This window comes from Passer montanus, unplaced genomic scaffold, assembly GCF_014805655.1.
Source record: "Passer montanus isolate IOZ18808 unplaced genomic scaffold, ASM1480565v1 scaffold10, whole genome shotgun sequence".
NCBI lineage: Eukaryota > Metazoa > Chordata > Aves > Passeriformes > Passeridae > Passer > Passer montanus.
In genome coordinates, this window is record NW_024356505.1 from 28,043,075 (window position 1) to 28,059,310 (window position 16,236).

The 16,236-nt window shown below is 38.8% G+C and overlaps 1 protein-coding gene across 2 annotated transcripts in view; it reads left to right on the forward strand.

The window, feature by feature from the left end:
• The window catches only part of LOC120502552 (amyloid beta precursor protein binding family B member 1 interacting protein), a 66,225-nt gene that overhangs the window by 29,051 nt on the left and 20,938 nt on the right, over window positions 1-16,236 (forward strand). For both annotated transcript variants that reach the window (XM_039710075.1, XM_039710065.1), the window contains exons 7-10: window positions 3,459-3,580; window positions 10,392-10,466; window positions 11,635-11,778; window positions 15,176-15,286. In XM_039710075.1, the coding sequence (XP_039566009.1) occupies window positions 3,459-3,580; window positions 10,392-10,466; window positions 11,635-11,778; window positions 15,176-15,286 (452 nt within the window). The remainder of the gene's footprint in view (window positions 1-3,458; window positions 3,581-10,391; window positions 10,467-11,634; window positions 11,779-15,175; window positions 15,287-16,236) is intronic.

Genomic DNA, 16,236 nt, shown 5'->3' on the forward strand with positions numbered 1-16,236 from the left:
TGTGTCCCCTGGTGTTGGAACATCACAGACTCTAAGCTGAGGGATGCTGCAGGACTGTTTGGTGTGTTTGTGCTGTAGAAATGAGTCCTGCCAGCTGTGCTGGGACCTGCAGAAGGCTCCTTGCTTTTCACCACTTCCATTATTTTATTTTACACAAAATGAAGGAGCCATGTGAATTTCAAGGTGATGACAAACCCAAAGACAGCAGTACTCAAATCCACTTTTTGAAGAGAGGATGCAGTGCTGGAGTGCTGTCAGCAGCCATGTATTACATACTGGCTGAACAAATGTCATTTAACAAGAGTGAGAAGTGTTTCAGTCATTTCTAATGCTCTTCATTTGTGGTCATTGTTTTTTTTAAGTGTAGCTGTGTACAGGGCACTGCTCTGTGATGGGGCTGCAGCTCTTATGATGGTGAGTTATGACTTCTGGAGTAATTAACCTGGCCTCCAGGTCCTAGGAAACAGCTGTGCAAAACTTAGAAATTGTTCTGTGCAACATAATAAGTCTTGTTTGAAAAAGGCTTCAAAGTTTCTTTCATTAAGAACACAGTATTCTCTAATTGTGAAATATTTCAGAATTTTTTTATCTGCCAGACTGAAAAGGTATTGACATCAAAAGGAGAAGTAAAATTGCCATAACTTTCTTTCAGAGTCGCATTTGACCTAGAGAAATGGGAAATTGTCAAACAGCCTTTAACATTCTGTTTACAGTCACCCAGCAGAGATAGGAAAATTCTCAAAGAAAGTCAAAGATCAATATCAATTATCAACTTTAAAAGAGTCCAAGGTGTAGTTATTCTGCTAAATTAAATGATAGAAATTTTAAAATAACTGGAAAAAAGCCCAACTGGTCATGAGCAAGGAGATGCTCATCTTCTTGTAAGAGTGATACAGAAATTTACTGCCAATCTGTTCTTGCTACTTGATTAAGATAATGGTGCTGCATTCTTTTGAACTTGCTTATCTTAACTGAGAAAAGACTGGAAATGTCATTTGACCCTAGAAATCTGAAAAAGGTCACTGAATAATTTTGGAGTGTTTTCCCGTCTTAGAAATTTGCTTCCTTTTTGTCCAGTGTGACTTGGACAAACATGTCTGAGTATTAGGACGACATAGCAATAAACATATGGTTGCTGAATCTCCATAGTCATTAAAAAGAATGTACTTGTGTTTCTTCATAATCTGGATAGATATTTGAATTTCCCATAATGCAGTTAAAACTGAAGGTATCAAGGAGATTGTTTGCTACAAACATAGGGGTAAATGGTTGGAATTTTTTTGTGAAAATTAGTTGTGCTACTTTAGTCCCAGCTAATGCTAGGTGATTTTGGTTGGTGTTAGGGTATTGGTATAGTAAGGAATTACTTTCATAATGAATAAAAATTATTAATAAAGCCAGGACAGAACAAAAATACGGAAGGAAGTAAACTTGTATCTGGTTCAAGAAAAAAGGAAAAATCTATTAACTCCTGATGTAGTGATCTATTACCAGGTCCAGATCTGCTGAGGATGGAGCCTTTTTGTTTGCAGAAGGCAGTTTCAATATGAATGGAGTGGTACTTGTTCTTTCTTCTGCTTCCAATGCACAGCAAGATGCAGTTAATTTTGTTCAAAATCAGAACAATGTGAGCCATTCTTTATTTTTGTCAGTATTCTTCTTGGCTGCTCTAGATAGCTTTATTACTATCAGCACAAAGACAGAACTTTTCTGCACTTCATCTTTCTGTCTGCTTTCCACATTAGTATTAAAGAGAATAAAATTGTGTTTACTTTAAGAAGCAAATCTGAGCAGCAAATAATTCTTGCTGAATTGAAGGTCCAAGCTACTTTTATATCACAAGATCCTTGACAGGTTGTCTTACATAAGTGTTTATTTTGAAAGACTATAATTGTAAATAAAATAAACAACACTTTAAAACTAAATACGTGTTTAATATCACAAATAATCTCAGTAGTGACATGGTGATGTAACACTGGGCTGTACATACCAGCATCTATTTTGCAATAAAGACCATTATAGTCTTATAATAGGCATCCAGATATGACTTTTTTTAGGTAAATTAATTATTAGAAAGACCCTCCTGAGGATAATAAAATCACGTTTTTCATACAGGAAAAACCTGATGCAGCAAGTGAAGAAACAAAAATATATGTGGCAAAAATTAATGTTGCTGGCTGAGAATTCTTTCATGCCTGTCTTGAACTGTATGGGATTTTATATAGTGCTTTCTATTTCCAGTGCATTGCAGAAGTACCAGTTGCTAAATGAGGAATGTTATGTTGTTGGTGTTACAAGTTACTGGGTACATGTGAATGGGTCTTGAAGCTAATGTCATTCTGTGAATTTAATTAATTCACAAGATATGGGTTGGATAGCATGTACTAAACCCATGTCAAAAGTAACAAGTGTTAAAGAAAGCCTACAAAATGCATGCTTTGTTACTTCCTCTGATTCTGGGCCAGTCTAGGCCATTGGAAGATGTGATCACCAGAGACCACAGGAATGGGAGTATGGCTGTTCCCAGGAAACTGCCAAAATTCTACTGAAAGCTGGAGCTGGGTGAATTCCCTATCCCAGTACTGAAATTGTAGAAAAGTGCAGGTTGGGACACTCCAAAATGACCTGTCAAGTTATGCTGACTTTCTTTTCCTTTAAAAAGGGTTTTATATTGAGCAATCTTACATAAATCATCCTGGGGTTTCAGAGTTATCTAATCTCATCACACCCTGTGTGTGGCTTTCCTGGGTGGAGGAGTGGGGCTCAGAGCAGATCAGGAGGGGACAGAGCTGACATTAGGATTCTCACATCTCCGGTAAGGTTAACTACAGAGATGCTGGGTGAACCAGTATAGCTTGATATCAGTTCTGTCTTTGTATTTTTTTCTACTTTGCTATTTGTGATTTTAAATATAGTTGCTTAAAACCAAACATTTTATTTTCAATGCATAAAATTCATCCTGCTGACAAAAAGCAAATCTTCATTGTAAAAGAAGTAAAAAGACAAATTCAGTCTTTTTTTTTTTAATTAATTAGCTGAGGTTTATATATATCCCTTCTTTCACCCCCCTGTCTGCAGTACTGCAAAACTTAAAAAAACCAAAATCAATCAAAAGCAGAAAGCCATGAAATACATGGGTGTAACTGTCTACGCCTGGTGGGTTGCTGCTTCCATCCTTTGCAGTCTTCAGGCAGCAGTACAGAGGTTCAGGAGGAATCCAGGAGCATGCACAGCTACATAAAGTGTCTTCTGCAGCTGCTTTGCCCTTCTATGGGACACAGTTTCGTGTGGTGTGTGATGGGTTCTGCAGCCGTCTGTGCAGTGGAAAAGATGCTGGATTGTCCAGCCCTGAGTGAGGGAATCAGATAATGATTACATTCTTACACAGGAATTTCTGCAGCCTCAGGACAGGGCAGAAACACTTTGAATGTCTTACATTATCTTCTCTGTCTCTCCAGAAAGGTTTTTTGAAGACCATGAAAATGTTGTTGAAGTGTTATCAGACTGGACTCGAGACACTGAGAATAAGGTCCTGTTTTTGGAAAAAAGTCAAAAATATGCTTTATTTAAAAATCCCCAGGTAAGCTAACGTGCTGTTTGGGTAAGAGTCTAAACTAAGGTCGTTTAGTCTGCATGCTGCCTTTTACATTAATAATTTCTTTCAGCTCTGTCAGTTCAAAGAAAGCAAAAGTTATATTTTCAACCCAAAAACCCACCAGGATTTTGAATGCAAGGATTTGAAAATTATAGTTTTCTGCTTTTTTTCTGATACTGTTTTAGAGTCCTGTCTGCAGAGGTAAAAACTGAAGCATGTAGTTCACCTCCAGTACCGGCCACTGCTTGGGTTCAGTTCTTAGAACTGTGTGAGATGGCACAGCTGTAAAAACCTGCCCTTTGTTATTACTACAGCTTCCCCACTATTTCTGCTGATGAACATCAGCATTTCTCTGAAGGTTTTTGCCACTTGTCCATGAAACTTCATAAAGGGTACACTGAATGCTGCAGAGAATTTACTGGATTTTGTTTGTGCTGAGAAGAATTGGGTTATCAGTAACTTGTGCACATTAACTTTGTAAAGGAGGGTCTGCACACTGAATTGCATCAAATTATTCAGATAGGTGTATACACAAATTGTTGTATTTCTTGTGTTATATGGTCAAAGCTGTATTTCAAACATCCTGGAACATACAGTTGCTGGATTCTGGGGCACAGGATCTTTTCCCCATGTCAGCTGACTGTTAGCTCATTGAGCATCTGGTTTGTTCCTAAGGGCAGCAAGAGAAAAATGAGCAATTCAGCATTGCCAAAAAAAAAATGAGTCAAATATGTAATTTGGCAGCAAATCTCACCAAGCTGCTCATTAGAAAATTGTTTTTTTTTTTTTTATAGAACGAGGCTCTGTTTCAAATAAAACCTACAGAAAATAAGTTTCCTTCATTGATATAAGTATCCACAGTCAGGGAAAGAAAGCTTATCCTGCAGTGCACATGGATTAATGTTGATTTTTAATATGAAATAGCAAAGCCAAGTTTGGAAATACAATATGGTGGCTCAAAGTGTCCTCCTTTCTAGAGCACATAAACCTACCCAGCAGCAGAGGCTTAACTCCACCTTTGTTTCATACACTGTAGTGTTATTTTGGTATGTGGTTTAGAGCAAGGCTCTGAACCTCAAACAGGAAGTAAAACTTTGATGCATATTCTGTTCTGATGAATATTGCATTTTGGTTGCAACTAAATTTAAAAATAAACATGACCTAAACCAGAACCAAACAAAAGTGTAGGTCTGTCCTCATGTCTCAGCTGGTTCCAGACAAGTCTGCAGTCATTGAGCTTTAGCCCTTCCGTAATAAGCTCTAAAATGAACAGTCTAAGCAAACTGGATCAGTTGTGGCTATCACACTGTTGAAATATTTTGTCAGTAATAAAGTCTGACCATCTGTCAGGCGTGGTAAACTTAAACATTGTGAATAGGGAAAATAGTACAGTGATATCAGCACTTCGTGGCAGAAAGTAATCAGCACTGTACAAAGCTCACACTAAATACTGAAATGTAGTAAAATACACATCTGCAGTGGTCCCTGAAAAGGCAAACCAAGTGGAAATGCTGGGTTGTGGGGGGTAGGGTGTGTGATTACCTGGCCAGCTACATACAGAAATTATGGTGTAACCAAAGGGAAACTGAAATCTTGTGCTTTGGGACTGTGTGCTCAGTATGTTCAGCCTCCTCCTGGCTCAGTCAAGGCTGCCTCATTTTGGGAGTACACAAATTGCAGAATGCTTTCTTTGACACACCCAGTGGTGCTAATGCTATGCAGCAGCTCAATTCTGTGTTTATTTCATGCTCATTCTGTTGGAAGGGTTTTGTGGAGATCTACTGTTTTTTAACTTGTAGATCTTTTACTGGGGAAAAAAAAGAGGCAAATTCCTATGGTGGCTAGGTGCATACAGTTTATTCTTAGACAAATTATTGATACAAAATTTTCATCACAAAGATTGGACACAATTAGTGCTTTAAAACAATCTTATAAAGATGGGCAGATGCCTTCCTAAAACAAGTGGACCTCTGAAGAAGGTCTGTGACCTGTGCCAGTGTTTATTCTTTCTGTGAACTAGTTATAGACCTATTTAACAACACTTAACTAAAAGTGTTTCATTTTCTGAGGGGGAATTGAGGTTCTGAAATGCAGGATTTACTCTCTGTATGCTGGCAATATGTTGCCCAGTTAATGCCTGTGGCTTTTTTTGAAGATTGTCATTCTTGTCATGCAGCACTTGGTAGTTTGGAATACCTTTTAAAAAAGCTTCTATAAAATTCTCAGGCATCCTCCTTGCCCCAAAGACAGGCACACTCTTGCCCTCTGCTCACTGTGATACAATAGACCCTGTAGGGAACTTGCAGTAAAAGACTGTTCCATGAATGCCATCAGTGACTCATCTGCAGAGAGGGAGCATCACAAGTCTGTGAGTAAAGAGTGAAACAAAAATACATACACATACATGGGAAAATAAAGAGAACCTTTACAGCATTGGAAAGGTGATGCTTTGTCATATGGTTGAGTGATGCTGGTTTTCTCTTGAAAGGAAAAGTTGTCAGGTCTCACCATCTCTTTTCAAAAAACTCAAAGATTAATTCGCAGCTAAAATGTACTATAAAAGGAAGAAAAATGAAGGAAAATCATTGTTTTTAATGTGTAGCTGACTCTAAACTCCTTGCTGTAAGTACTGGTCATGCTCTTTGAACACTCTATTTTACTTCTGTTTGCATGAACTTCATTTCCTGTGGTTTTCTTCTGATAAAATCAAAGAGTGCAGGCAATGCCACCTACATGTGCTTTTGTTTGTTTTCTTATTATTGGACAGTATTTATGAAAATTATTGAAAGTCTGTACAGTGAGTACTTTATGCTTCTGCTCCCTCATATGTAAGCCAAAAGCTAGATCTACACCTTCCAGTGGAGAACCCATACACTGAATTGATATTTTATTTCTTCTGAAGAGTAAGAGTTTTCAATAGCATTCAGAAGGAGGTGGAGTAAGAATTTATAACACCTTTTGTAACAAGACAGCTATAGCAAGTTTCGTACTGAATACTTACCTACTGTCCACCAGGTGATACTTTTGTTTTCCACCAGCTTGGCCACATTTATGAATCAAAGTTTTCCTTTTGTCTCCACTGTTACCCAGTGACGGAAACATAAAAGGGTGACAGGGAACCTGCTTATTGAGTATGCTGCAAAAGTACAAAGAAACAGAAGTGAGAAAAGGGAGGTGTCTTTCACTGTACTCCCATTGTTTAATAATCTTAATTTCTCTCTCTTTTTGGGGTTTCAAAAGAACCTTGCCTGTAGCTTCAGGTATTTTTTTTTTTTAATTTTATGATCTTCAGAGCAATTCTAGGCATTTTCTAGCATTTTTAATGTGCAGTTTCCTAGGGGACCCACCATGATATGAGCTGCAGATATGACCTTGTTCTGTTTTATTTTTTCTGCACAAACCATGCTGCATTGAGTAGCAGTTGCAATGATCTGAAATGGGATGTGAGCTGGCCAGTTCTTGCCTGCTCACAAATATTGGGTGCAGGTTGGATGAGCATAAGCAGGCAGCCCATTGCTCAAAGAAGCAAGTATGAGTTGTGAGTATGAAGCAGCTGCCTTGTTTTATGCACACTATTTGATCTGTGCTGTTGTGGATTTTTCAGATCTTCTGGAAAATCAGTCTCAAGAGCTTGAAAGCAAAAATACAGCCTAAGTGTAAGAGGAGGCAGAGGGAGCATGCTATCTTGGGGCACGTGTTTTTGACATGCAACAAGTAGTTGCTGCTGCATTCCCACTTGGATGGGTCTGTGAATGAAAAAGTGAAAGGTGTGAGAGAGGTGCTGTTTCATTTAGGAAATTCATTTTTTGAGTCTAGAGACATAAACACCAATCAGAAAGTTTGATAGTGCCGTAGTTAAATACCGTTTCTACCATGATACAGGTTTGCTTTGCTTACATGCCAACACAGATGTTCTTGGACAGTACTGAAAACACTTTCTGTCTTCCACTTTTTGAGCATTATGCAGTGCAGAGAGATACACCCTGATTACTTTTTTACCTGCCTTTCCACACAAAAGGAGAAGGGTATGTCCCTAAGTGGAAAGGTTGTATGCATAGCCTTATCTTTTGAATGTAAGAAATAGTTAATTCTCAAATCTGTAGATATATGTAGAAAGTTGCCCTGCAACTACATCTTGTCCCATTAATGACCTGACATCCAAAACCAAACATGCATTTCCCAGTGGTGTCCTCACACAGGAAGGAGCTTGCCTTTTATCATGCCCTTTGACTACTGGACTTGAAATGACCTCTTCTGGACACGTGTGGTTTGCCCCCTCTAGGATGAATGCTTCTGATCAAATATAGAAGACCACACAGTAATGAAACAAGTACAGTGTTCAATCTGCTCCCCAGTTTTTTAGCCACTGACAAATATGTATGTATGTACTTCCAGATTTCAAGAAAGAGACATAAAGGAGGTAATCAGTAATAAATGAAGTGTGTATTGACAGGTGAAAGACAACAGTGTACATTTGTGTAACATTCCGTTAGGTGACAGAGCCCTGTTTCCCTAATGAAAAACCTGTGGCATTAGAGATCCAGCATGGATATCCTTACAGACTTTCTCTCTTTACGATTGATTATTTCAGTACAGGGTGGTCTAGGCTTCTGCTAAATAAATGCCAGATGCCTGAATGTGAATCAGTTGTAGTCAGAGGAGCTTTGTTTTTCTATTATCAATCCACAGAAGGCTGACTAAGTCAGATGGATGCTCTCCCCACTAGTAGTAATGTTGATGAGCCAAGCCTTGTTGAGACAAAGTGTAGTTACCTTGATAAGTCTTCACTGTGTATTTTAGTGGCTGTACTATGTCTTTATAATGATCTAGAGGAGAAGCCTTACAGCTTGCATGTCCGTGTACTTTCCAAATCCACCCCAAGGTCCAGAGGCCTGACCCAGCCTAACAGTGCCCTCTGAGGCTCCAGGGCTGCAGTAGTGCTGCCTGTCATGGAGAGCTGTTGCACATGTGCAGATTACTGGGCTGCAGCTGCTCAGAACTTTGAAGTGGGTTTTGTTTTGAGCTGATTTTGGGGTTTTTCCACTCTGAATATTGTTTTTAGATGTGACTGCAAAGCTGTGGTCCTTAGTGTTTGCTTACCTACAGCTTTGGACTAAAATTATGTCCAGGCAGTCTGAAGCCAGGTGCATTTCCTAGCATAACTGTCTATTGTATTGAATGTTGAAATTTCTCATGCCACAGACATGGCATCAGCACAGGCCACATTGCAGGTGTCTGTTTCTGAGCTCCCATGACTGAATGTGAACTTCTAAGAAAGCAGTTTTTAAAGAACTGATTTTGAGATCCAGACCTCTTCTGCTTCCTCTCCTGGTGCCCCTCCAAAAATGGTCTGCTCTGAGGGTTGCATTCTGGCAGACATCTGTTCACAGCACTGCTTGGAAAAGAAGATGTGGTTGTGTGGAAGAGCAGAGCTTCACTTCAGATAAATTGCACTGCTGTAAATGTGGTCTACTGGCAGGGCAGATTTGCTGCTTGTTTGTTTCTTTCTTTCTTATACTATGGCAACAGCCTGTTCCTTTATTTATACGTCTCACTTTTTAGTGTTGTTTGGTATTGTTGGTATTTTTCATTTTGGTAATGTTTGCATTTCTGTTGGTGTTGAGGAGTTCTAGGCATATAAATATGTTGGCACTTTCTCATAGTCTTGAGACATGAAAAAACAAAGATAAAAAGATAAATTGAAAAACTGTAAACCACAAGAACTCTGAGTGTAACCATTGTGGCCTCTAGGCCATGGATCCAAATGCTACTTCCATCCTTGATCTCCCTGCTTCCTTCACTGCCTCACAGTCTGCAGGCAGCCAGCTCTGCTCGTCTGGCCCTGCTTGCTGTGGAGCAAAGCCACTGCACATGCTCCAGCCCACAAGTCCTAGCATCCTTCCCACTTGTCAGAATTTGCCCATAAGTCTAAGTGCTGTCCTTTGTCCATCTGTACAATGCAGATGGATGCAGACTGGTTACTGCTGTTTAACAGTGGAAGATTTGTTTTTATGGGTAAGCATGTCCTTGAGGCACTGTGGTTCCTTGTTTGTGGGGCAGGCAGTCACTGGGTCCTCTGAGGGCAGCTCCAGTGTCACAGAAACAGAGGAGTGCAGGCTTTATTTTCAGTAGGCTGGAGCACATGTGCCAAGATAACCTGGTGATCACTTCTTCAGATTTCTTCTAGGTTTTTGAACAGTTTCTTTACTGCATAAAAGCACTTTGAAGAGCATGAGCAGGGGCACAAAAGTAGAAAGTAGTAACTTTGGATAAAGGCTTTGACGTATAAGCACTTTAACTAAAAATTGACAACTGAGTTATATCCAGAGTGTAAAATATAAAGCATGGAAATTACTAGATTGGGTTGTAGGGAAAATGCTTTCTAGCCTTTTGATACTGCATTGTATTCATTGTATATCAGCATGCAATCAAATGTTAGGTTCTCTACAACCTGTAATAATATAGGAAGCAATGAAAATGGGAATGCTAAAACCCAAACACGTTGATCCAGAAAAACAGCCAAAAACATAAGCCACTAGTTTAAATTTTTGCAGGCCATATTTACATGGGCAAAAACAATCTTGTAATACCTTTGGATTATATTCAGAATAAAGAATTAAAATTCATGAGCAGCAGATGTGATTAAACTTATCTGTTAGAAGAGTCCATAAGCATCTGCCTCTTGCACCTGCTCAGTATTGAAAGACTCAGTAACTATTGAGTGAGTTTGTAGCAATCCAGTTACTTGTATTGCCAGCTTTATAGTGAACATGAACTTCTTTTGTGTCTTTGTCAGAATTTCTACCTGGCGAACAAAGGGAAGAAAGAAAACAAAGAAATGAATGATAAAAACAAAGAGGCTTTGCTGGAGGTAAGCAAAATTATTAGGCTGCTGATGCAAATGTCACCAAAACTCTGCCACCGTTTGCATCTGCTCCGCAGCAACACCATGCAGTTCTTTGTGGGTAATAGTGTAACAACAGGAAGTTCTGTGGTCATTTGTGTCTTTGTATCTTGGGTTTAATATGTCGACTTTCCTCTGCATCAGCTGCTCCTCATTAAAAATGCAGATTATTCACTCTTAGACCAGCCCTTGGGACCTTTTATTGTTAGTAAGGTTGATCAGTACCAAACAATCATCTTTAGGTTAGAAGTGGATTTACTTCTCAACTTACTAGCTATACTACAACAGAAAAAGACATGTTCACTTTTCCAGAAAGTCTGTTTAATATCTTGCCTTTCCTGCTCAAGTTTTCCTTCAGATATACGCTCAAAAGAGAAAAATCCAGAGTTATTTGAAAGAAAAGAATTGCCACAGTTCTCCAGGCAAGCAGTTTGGTAAAAGCTCAAAGGAAATGCTTTTCTCAGGCGACTAAGAACTCACATTTCAAAATATTGCATCTTGTTAAGGCATCCGGTGTTAACCAATGCAAAACCTGGTGATTTCTAAATGAAAACATTAAGTGATAAGTGTGTTTGCATAAAAAATTACCCAACAGTAAGTCCTCAAAGCAAACAATTAGTATATCTGATTAAACAGTGTTTTAAATGCTAGCATGTATTTCAAAGTGAAGACAAGAGATTGAGCTGTTTTTAGAGCTCTGAGCAGTCTCTAAAGAATCTCTCTACCAAAGTATTTCTCTACAGACTCTAAAGAATCTTCCTACCAAAGTATTTCTCTACAGAACCTATAAACACTGCAGTAGAGGAAAAAACCCAACAGTCTCAACCACTCTGTTCTATAGCCTTCACTGAGCACATCTATGTCTAGTTAAAAGCCTTTGTAGGCTTTTGCTTGACCCTAAAGGAAGGAGGTTTTGCAAGCCTTCTTTATCAGTGTGTGAGCATCCAGCATTAGCTTGGAAAAGTTTCCTTTGCCTGTCTAAGGTGTTCATTTCCCTAGTAACTGCACACCCCATGTTCATATGTTAACTGTCACAAGAAATGTCTTTATTTTTCAAGGGAACATTTTTCTGCTATATCTTGATAGGATTGTGCTTAATGGATTTATTTTGTGCATTATTATTCTTGTTGCACAGGAAAGCTTCTGTGGGACATCTGTCATTGTGCCAGAGCTTGAAGGGGCCCTTTATTTAAAAGAAGATGGGAAAAAGTCCTGGAAGAGGCGTTATTTTCTTCTACGAGCTTCTGGAATTTATTATGTACCCAGAGGAAAAACCAAGGTCAGGAAGCCAAATAATCCTTTTAGCAATAGAACAATTCATGGAGGTGAAAGTGTAGAACTCCCAAGGTGACATTTGAAGAGCACTGTCTGGTGCGTCTGAGGGCTCAGATTTCCCTGGTTCAGCTTTGGCTGTACCACTTGTGCAAATGCTAGAATGCAGCCACTGAATCCTGTCATGTTTCTCTCCTTTTGATTTCAAGGGATAGATAAAAACATTAATAAAATAGTGCTCCTCTGGAAGGCAGGAGGGGAAAGAAAAATGGCATAGCACCCATCAGCTGGTGGTGAGCTGCAAAAATGCTTCACTATTATATGGGTTCCCTGTGAAAGAAAATCTTAAAAAGTTGTCAAGTAAACTAATTTCTTGTCACAAAAAAAAGGTAAAATTTTACTTTGCTTGATACAGACTTTCTGCACCAGTAACCAGCACATGAAATGCTGTACTTTTTTAATACAGTGATCTCTATCTAGAGAATGTGTTGTGTCTTTTATGGCATTTTAAGACTGCCCTTTGTGTAGAAAGAAGAGAGTCAGAAGCATCTATCTGGCTGAATCAAATTTGCTTACATTTAGTATTACAAAATATTTAGAAAGTCTGAATTGCCAGCACTGGATGTATTGCACTTAAGGGTAGCTGGCTTTTCATTTCCACAGTGATGAGGTAGAAAAGTGGATTCTGGGACTGGAGGTATTGTGTGTGTGTGTGTGTGTGTGTTCTGAATACTACTTCTGTTACCACTTACAGCTCTGCTAATGCTTCATATTTAGAAATGCTGCTGCTGGTGAAGCTTTACTGTTCGGATTTGTGCTTTGAAACTTAACTCTTCTGTTATTTCCAGACTAAAGTACAAAGGAAAAAAAAAAATCACGTAAAGGGGTGTTGTGCTGCTGCTCCATGGACCTATGTTTATAACCGAACCACAATGAAACACAGATCACCTTGCGATTTATTTTGACTTTACCTGACCCTGAGATAATGGCTTTCATGCCTCAAATCATGTTGTACACACAACATCCTATCAATGAGGATCTATAATGTTATTTAGAAGGCACTTAAGGTGGAAAAAGTGTAAGAGTAGTCAAATGTGAAGTCCATCTTGGACATTTCCTTGTAGCATGCCTCCAACTATGCCCAGCAGTTAAAATGCCAAAGCAAGGCAAGAATGTCCTGAGAGTTACTCAGCCTTTTTTCATCATCCAGTGATACCTGGTTCCAGTGACTTTTCATCATAGTGCAAATGAAGGAAGTGCTTTCTTTTTTCATGTGATAGGCTGTAAACATAGGCTGAGATGGAGCAACATAGTCCCCTTGTAACAGCTGTTTAACACTTTGCTGCCCGTTCATCTTACAGCCTGTGTAACAGCCTGTGTACCACCCTGCCTATAACTGAGCAGTTTTGGGAATTGCATGCTTTAAAGTCACTATATTACCGCAACAAATCTAGTTCTTTAGAAGATAGTCACAGCTCTTTAAAATGGTAGCACAGTCATCTGTTTGGTCCTGCATCTGTAACAGCCTTCAGCAAAAGGATGTCCATGCCCATGTCTTAGCCATTCCAGAGAAAGTCAAGTCTCTTAGCTCAAATCTGTGCTTAATGGTGATCTCAGTGATTACTGCACTCTGTATTGGAACAGCTGAGGATGAGGTACATGTCTGTTGTGGAGATCTAATCTCTGGGACACGAGCAGGATGCTGTGAGGATGTTAAACATCTCAAAGCACTGCAGTAGAATTCAGTAGAGCTCTTCAGTCAAAGCCCTTAAATTATGAGAGTTCATCCTTGTCAGGGTAGCATGAAAAGTGCACGTGCACCTTGCACATCATTCAGTTGTGGGCAGAGCAGTCTTTCTTTGAGGTACAGAAATGAACAGTTGGCAGACAACATTATCTTCAGCTGCTGCAGCTGTTTTAAAATTCATCCAATATATTCCTGTTTTCAGTATTTACAAAAAAGCAAAGACATCTGGCATACCTTTGGCACTTTGTGCTGGGTGTGAAATACATGGCAAAAGTGAAAATACAGGGCACATTCAGATAATTTTATACACATGTTTGTGGTGGTTTTTGTTTCAGGGTTATTTGTTAACAAACCAGCACCTGTCAGCACTGCTGTCTTAATTTCTTTCTTCAGCATTGCTCTACTTACATCCCATTCAAAAACGTTCTGCTAATAGACAGGGTCACAAAACAAAAGCATCAGAATAACAGATAATTTAAAAATCTATTTCTGTTAATTGTGTTGCTTTGTCATGTTAACATTGCTGTGTCGTGTTAACATTGCACAAATACTCACATTAAGCGCTTTTGTCCCTTGCATAAAAATCTGTTCCTTAGAAGATAATAACAACTGCATTCATATTGGTCTTAATCACTATTGCCTGGTTCCTAAAGGAAAGGAACAACACATTATACTGGATGGATTTGAGCACATTTAGGAACTTAAGGATGTTTGAAAAACCGAGGTCCACACACTCACTGACAAAATCTCTGGCATCATCAGCTGAAGCAGAGAGAGGAGAAAGAGAGAAGTCCTGTCTCCATCTAGTAGGAAGTGTTTCGTCACATATCTTTCTTGCAAACTCAGTTTGTAAATAAAACCATCTCAAGGATGTGTTGTAATGAAAATATCATTAAGAATGAGAACAGCAGACAAGAACTATCATATGCATATTATAACATACCCCCAAATAATTTCATACCCCATTTTTAGGGCTAGAGGGAGCTTGAGGTTTGTTGCTTTATTTTTCCTTTTTCCCCCCTCACAATTTCCTGATTTCTCAGTTTAGCCAACAGTGACCATGTGAAATGGCTATTTATTCATTTCCACACAAAGTATTGCAAAAGGAAACTTCATCACTGAGAAACATGCCAGCAACAGAAACCTTGTTACTTTCACAATATATTGTGAAAAAGCAAATGTTAGGATAAACAGAAATAGAATGATGTCAAGAAATTTGAGAAAATTCAAAGCAAAACAGATTAAACGTGTTATTTCCTGGTGAGGTTTTGTTTGTTACATGTACAAAAGAAAAACAAGGTCCCAAAGCAATTTAGAACCCCAAACCTTCTTTTTCCACTCAGAATTTTAAGGGTGTGGTTTATTATTGTGGTGTTCTCTTTTGTCATGTTAGACATAAGCTAAAATCTTCACACAAAGCAATGAAGCACAGCATAACCAGACCAAGAGCAAAATGTTGAACTGTGTTGTAGATTATTCATAATATGTACTGACCCTCTTCCAATTTTTATTTTAAGAAAGCAGACACTTAAAATTAATCCTTGTTTTTTTCAGTCAGCTTCACTGGCATTCGTGCATTTGATAAAAGTCCTATTAATGAGTTTCACATCAAAATTCAATTTGCTCTAACAATGATGGGCTTGGTTTTCATTTGTAGACATCACGGGATCTGGCATGCTTCCTTCAATTTGAGAACGTGAACGTGTATTATGGTTATCAACACAAAGTGAAATATAAGGCACCTACAGATCACTGCTTCGTCTTAAAGGTAATGTACAAAAAAAAAAGTTCTGCAAATGTCATACAGTTTCTTTTGTATGCAAACATGTTTCAGTTTGAATCTCCAAGGATCCTGATAAGGTAGAGTAACTCCTGCAAAATCATGTGCAATTTCTTCTTTGCCTCATTGTTATCAGCAACATACATTTAGCACCTTAATTTTATTACTGATAGTCCTGTGATATATGTCTACACTGCATCCTAAAGTTGTCTTCAAAACATGGTTGAAAATGCTGACTGTTCAGGTGTCTGGACACGTTTGGGGGGAGATGACACCCAGGGCAGATGTATGATGAGAAGTCTGGCAGTCTCTAATTTTGGTATTATGAGCACTATGGATGATACAACAAAAAGCATGTCTACTTTTTTGTGGTCTTGTGGTCTGGTCATACCTGTTGAGGGGTTTGTTGAACTGAGATGCAAAATTTTGCAGGAGTAGGCATCTCATTTGTCTTACTTTATTGCACTGCTGTTTCTGGCAGAAAGGCAAAATACATTGCTCATCCACTCATGAAAATCAATGCTTGTTCTTGAATAGTATCTCATTGCTGCCTCTCCAGGTAATAGCACTGCATATAGTCTGGGAATTCTGCATTCCTCTGAGGAAATGAAAAGAAGCCCATGTTTTTCACCTAGTTTAGACAGCAGAAATGAAGCTTTGAGGTTGTAGCAATTTGGCCTTGCTTGCTATCTGTCCTATCACTGTGTACAAGACAGAAGATAATCTTGTTGCTGATTTCTTTTTATAGGCGTGCAGTGTGAACAAACTATTAGGAAACACAATATCTTGCCATCTCAGAAAAAAAGTACAGGAAACATTCACATCAGAGGTCACTTACAGTACCACATTTGTGGCTGTAGTTGCACACTTAAAGCACTTTTTTATTCAGTTCCAAAATGTCTGCTAGCCTAATTTGCATATGGCCAAGCAGAAGTGGT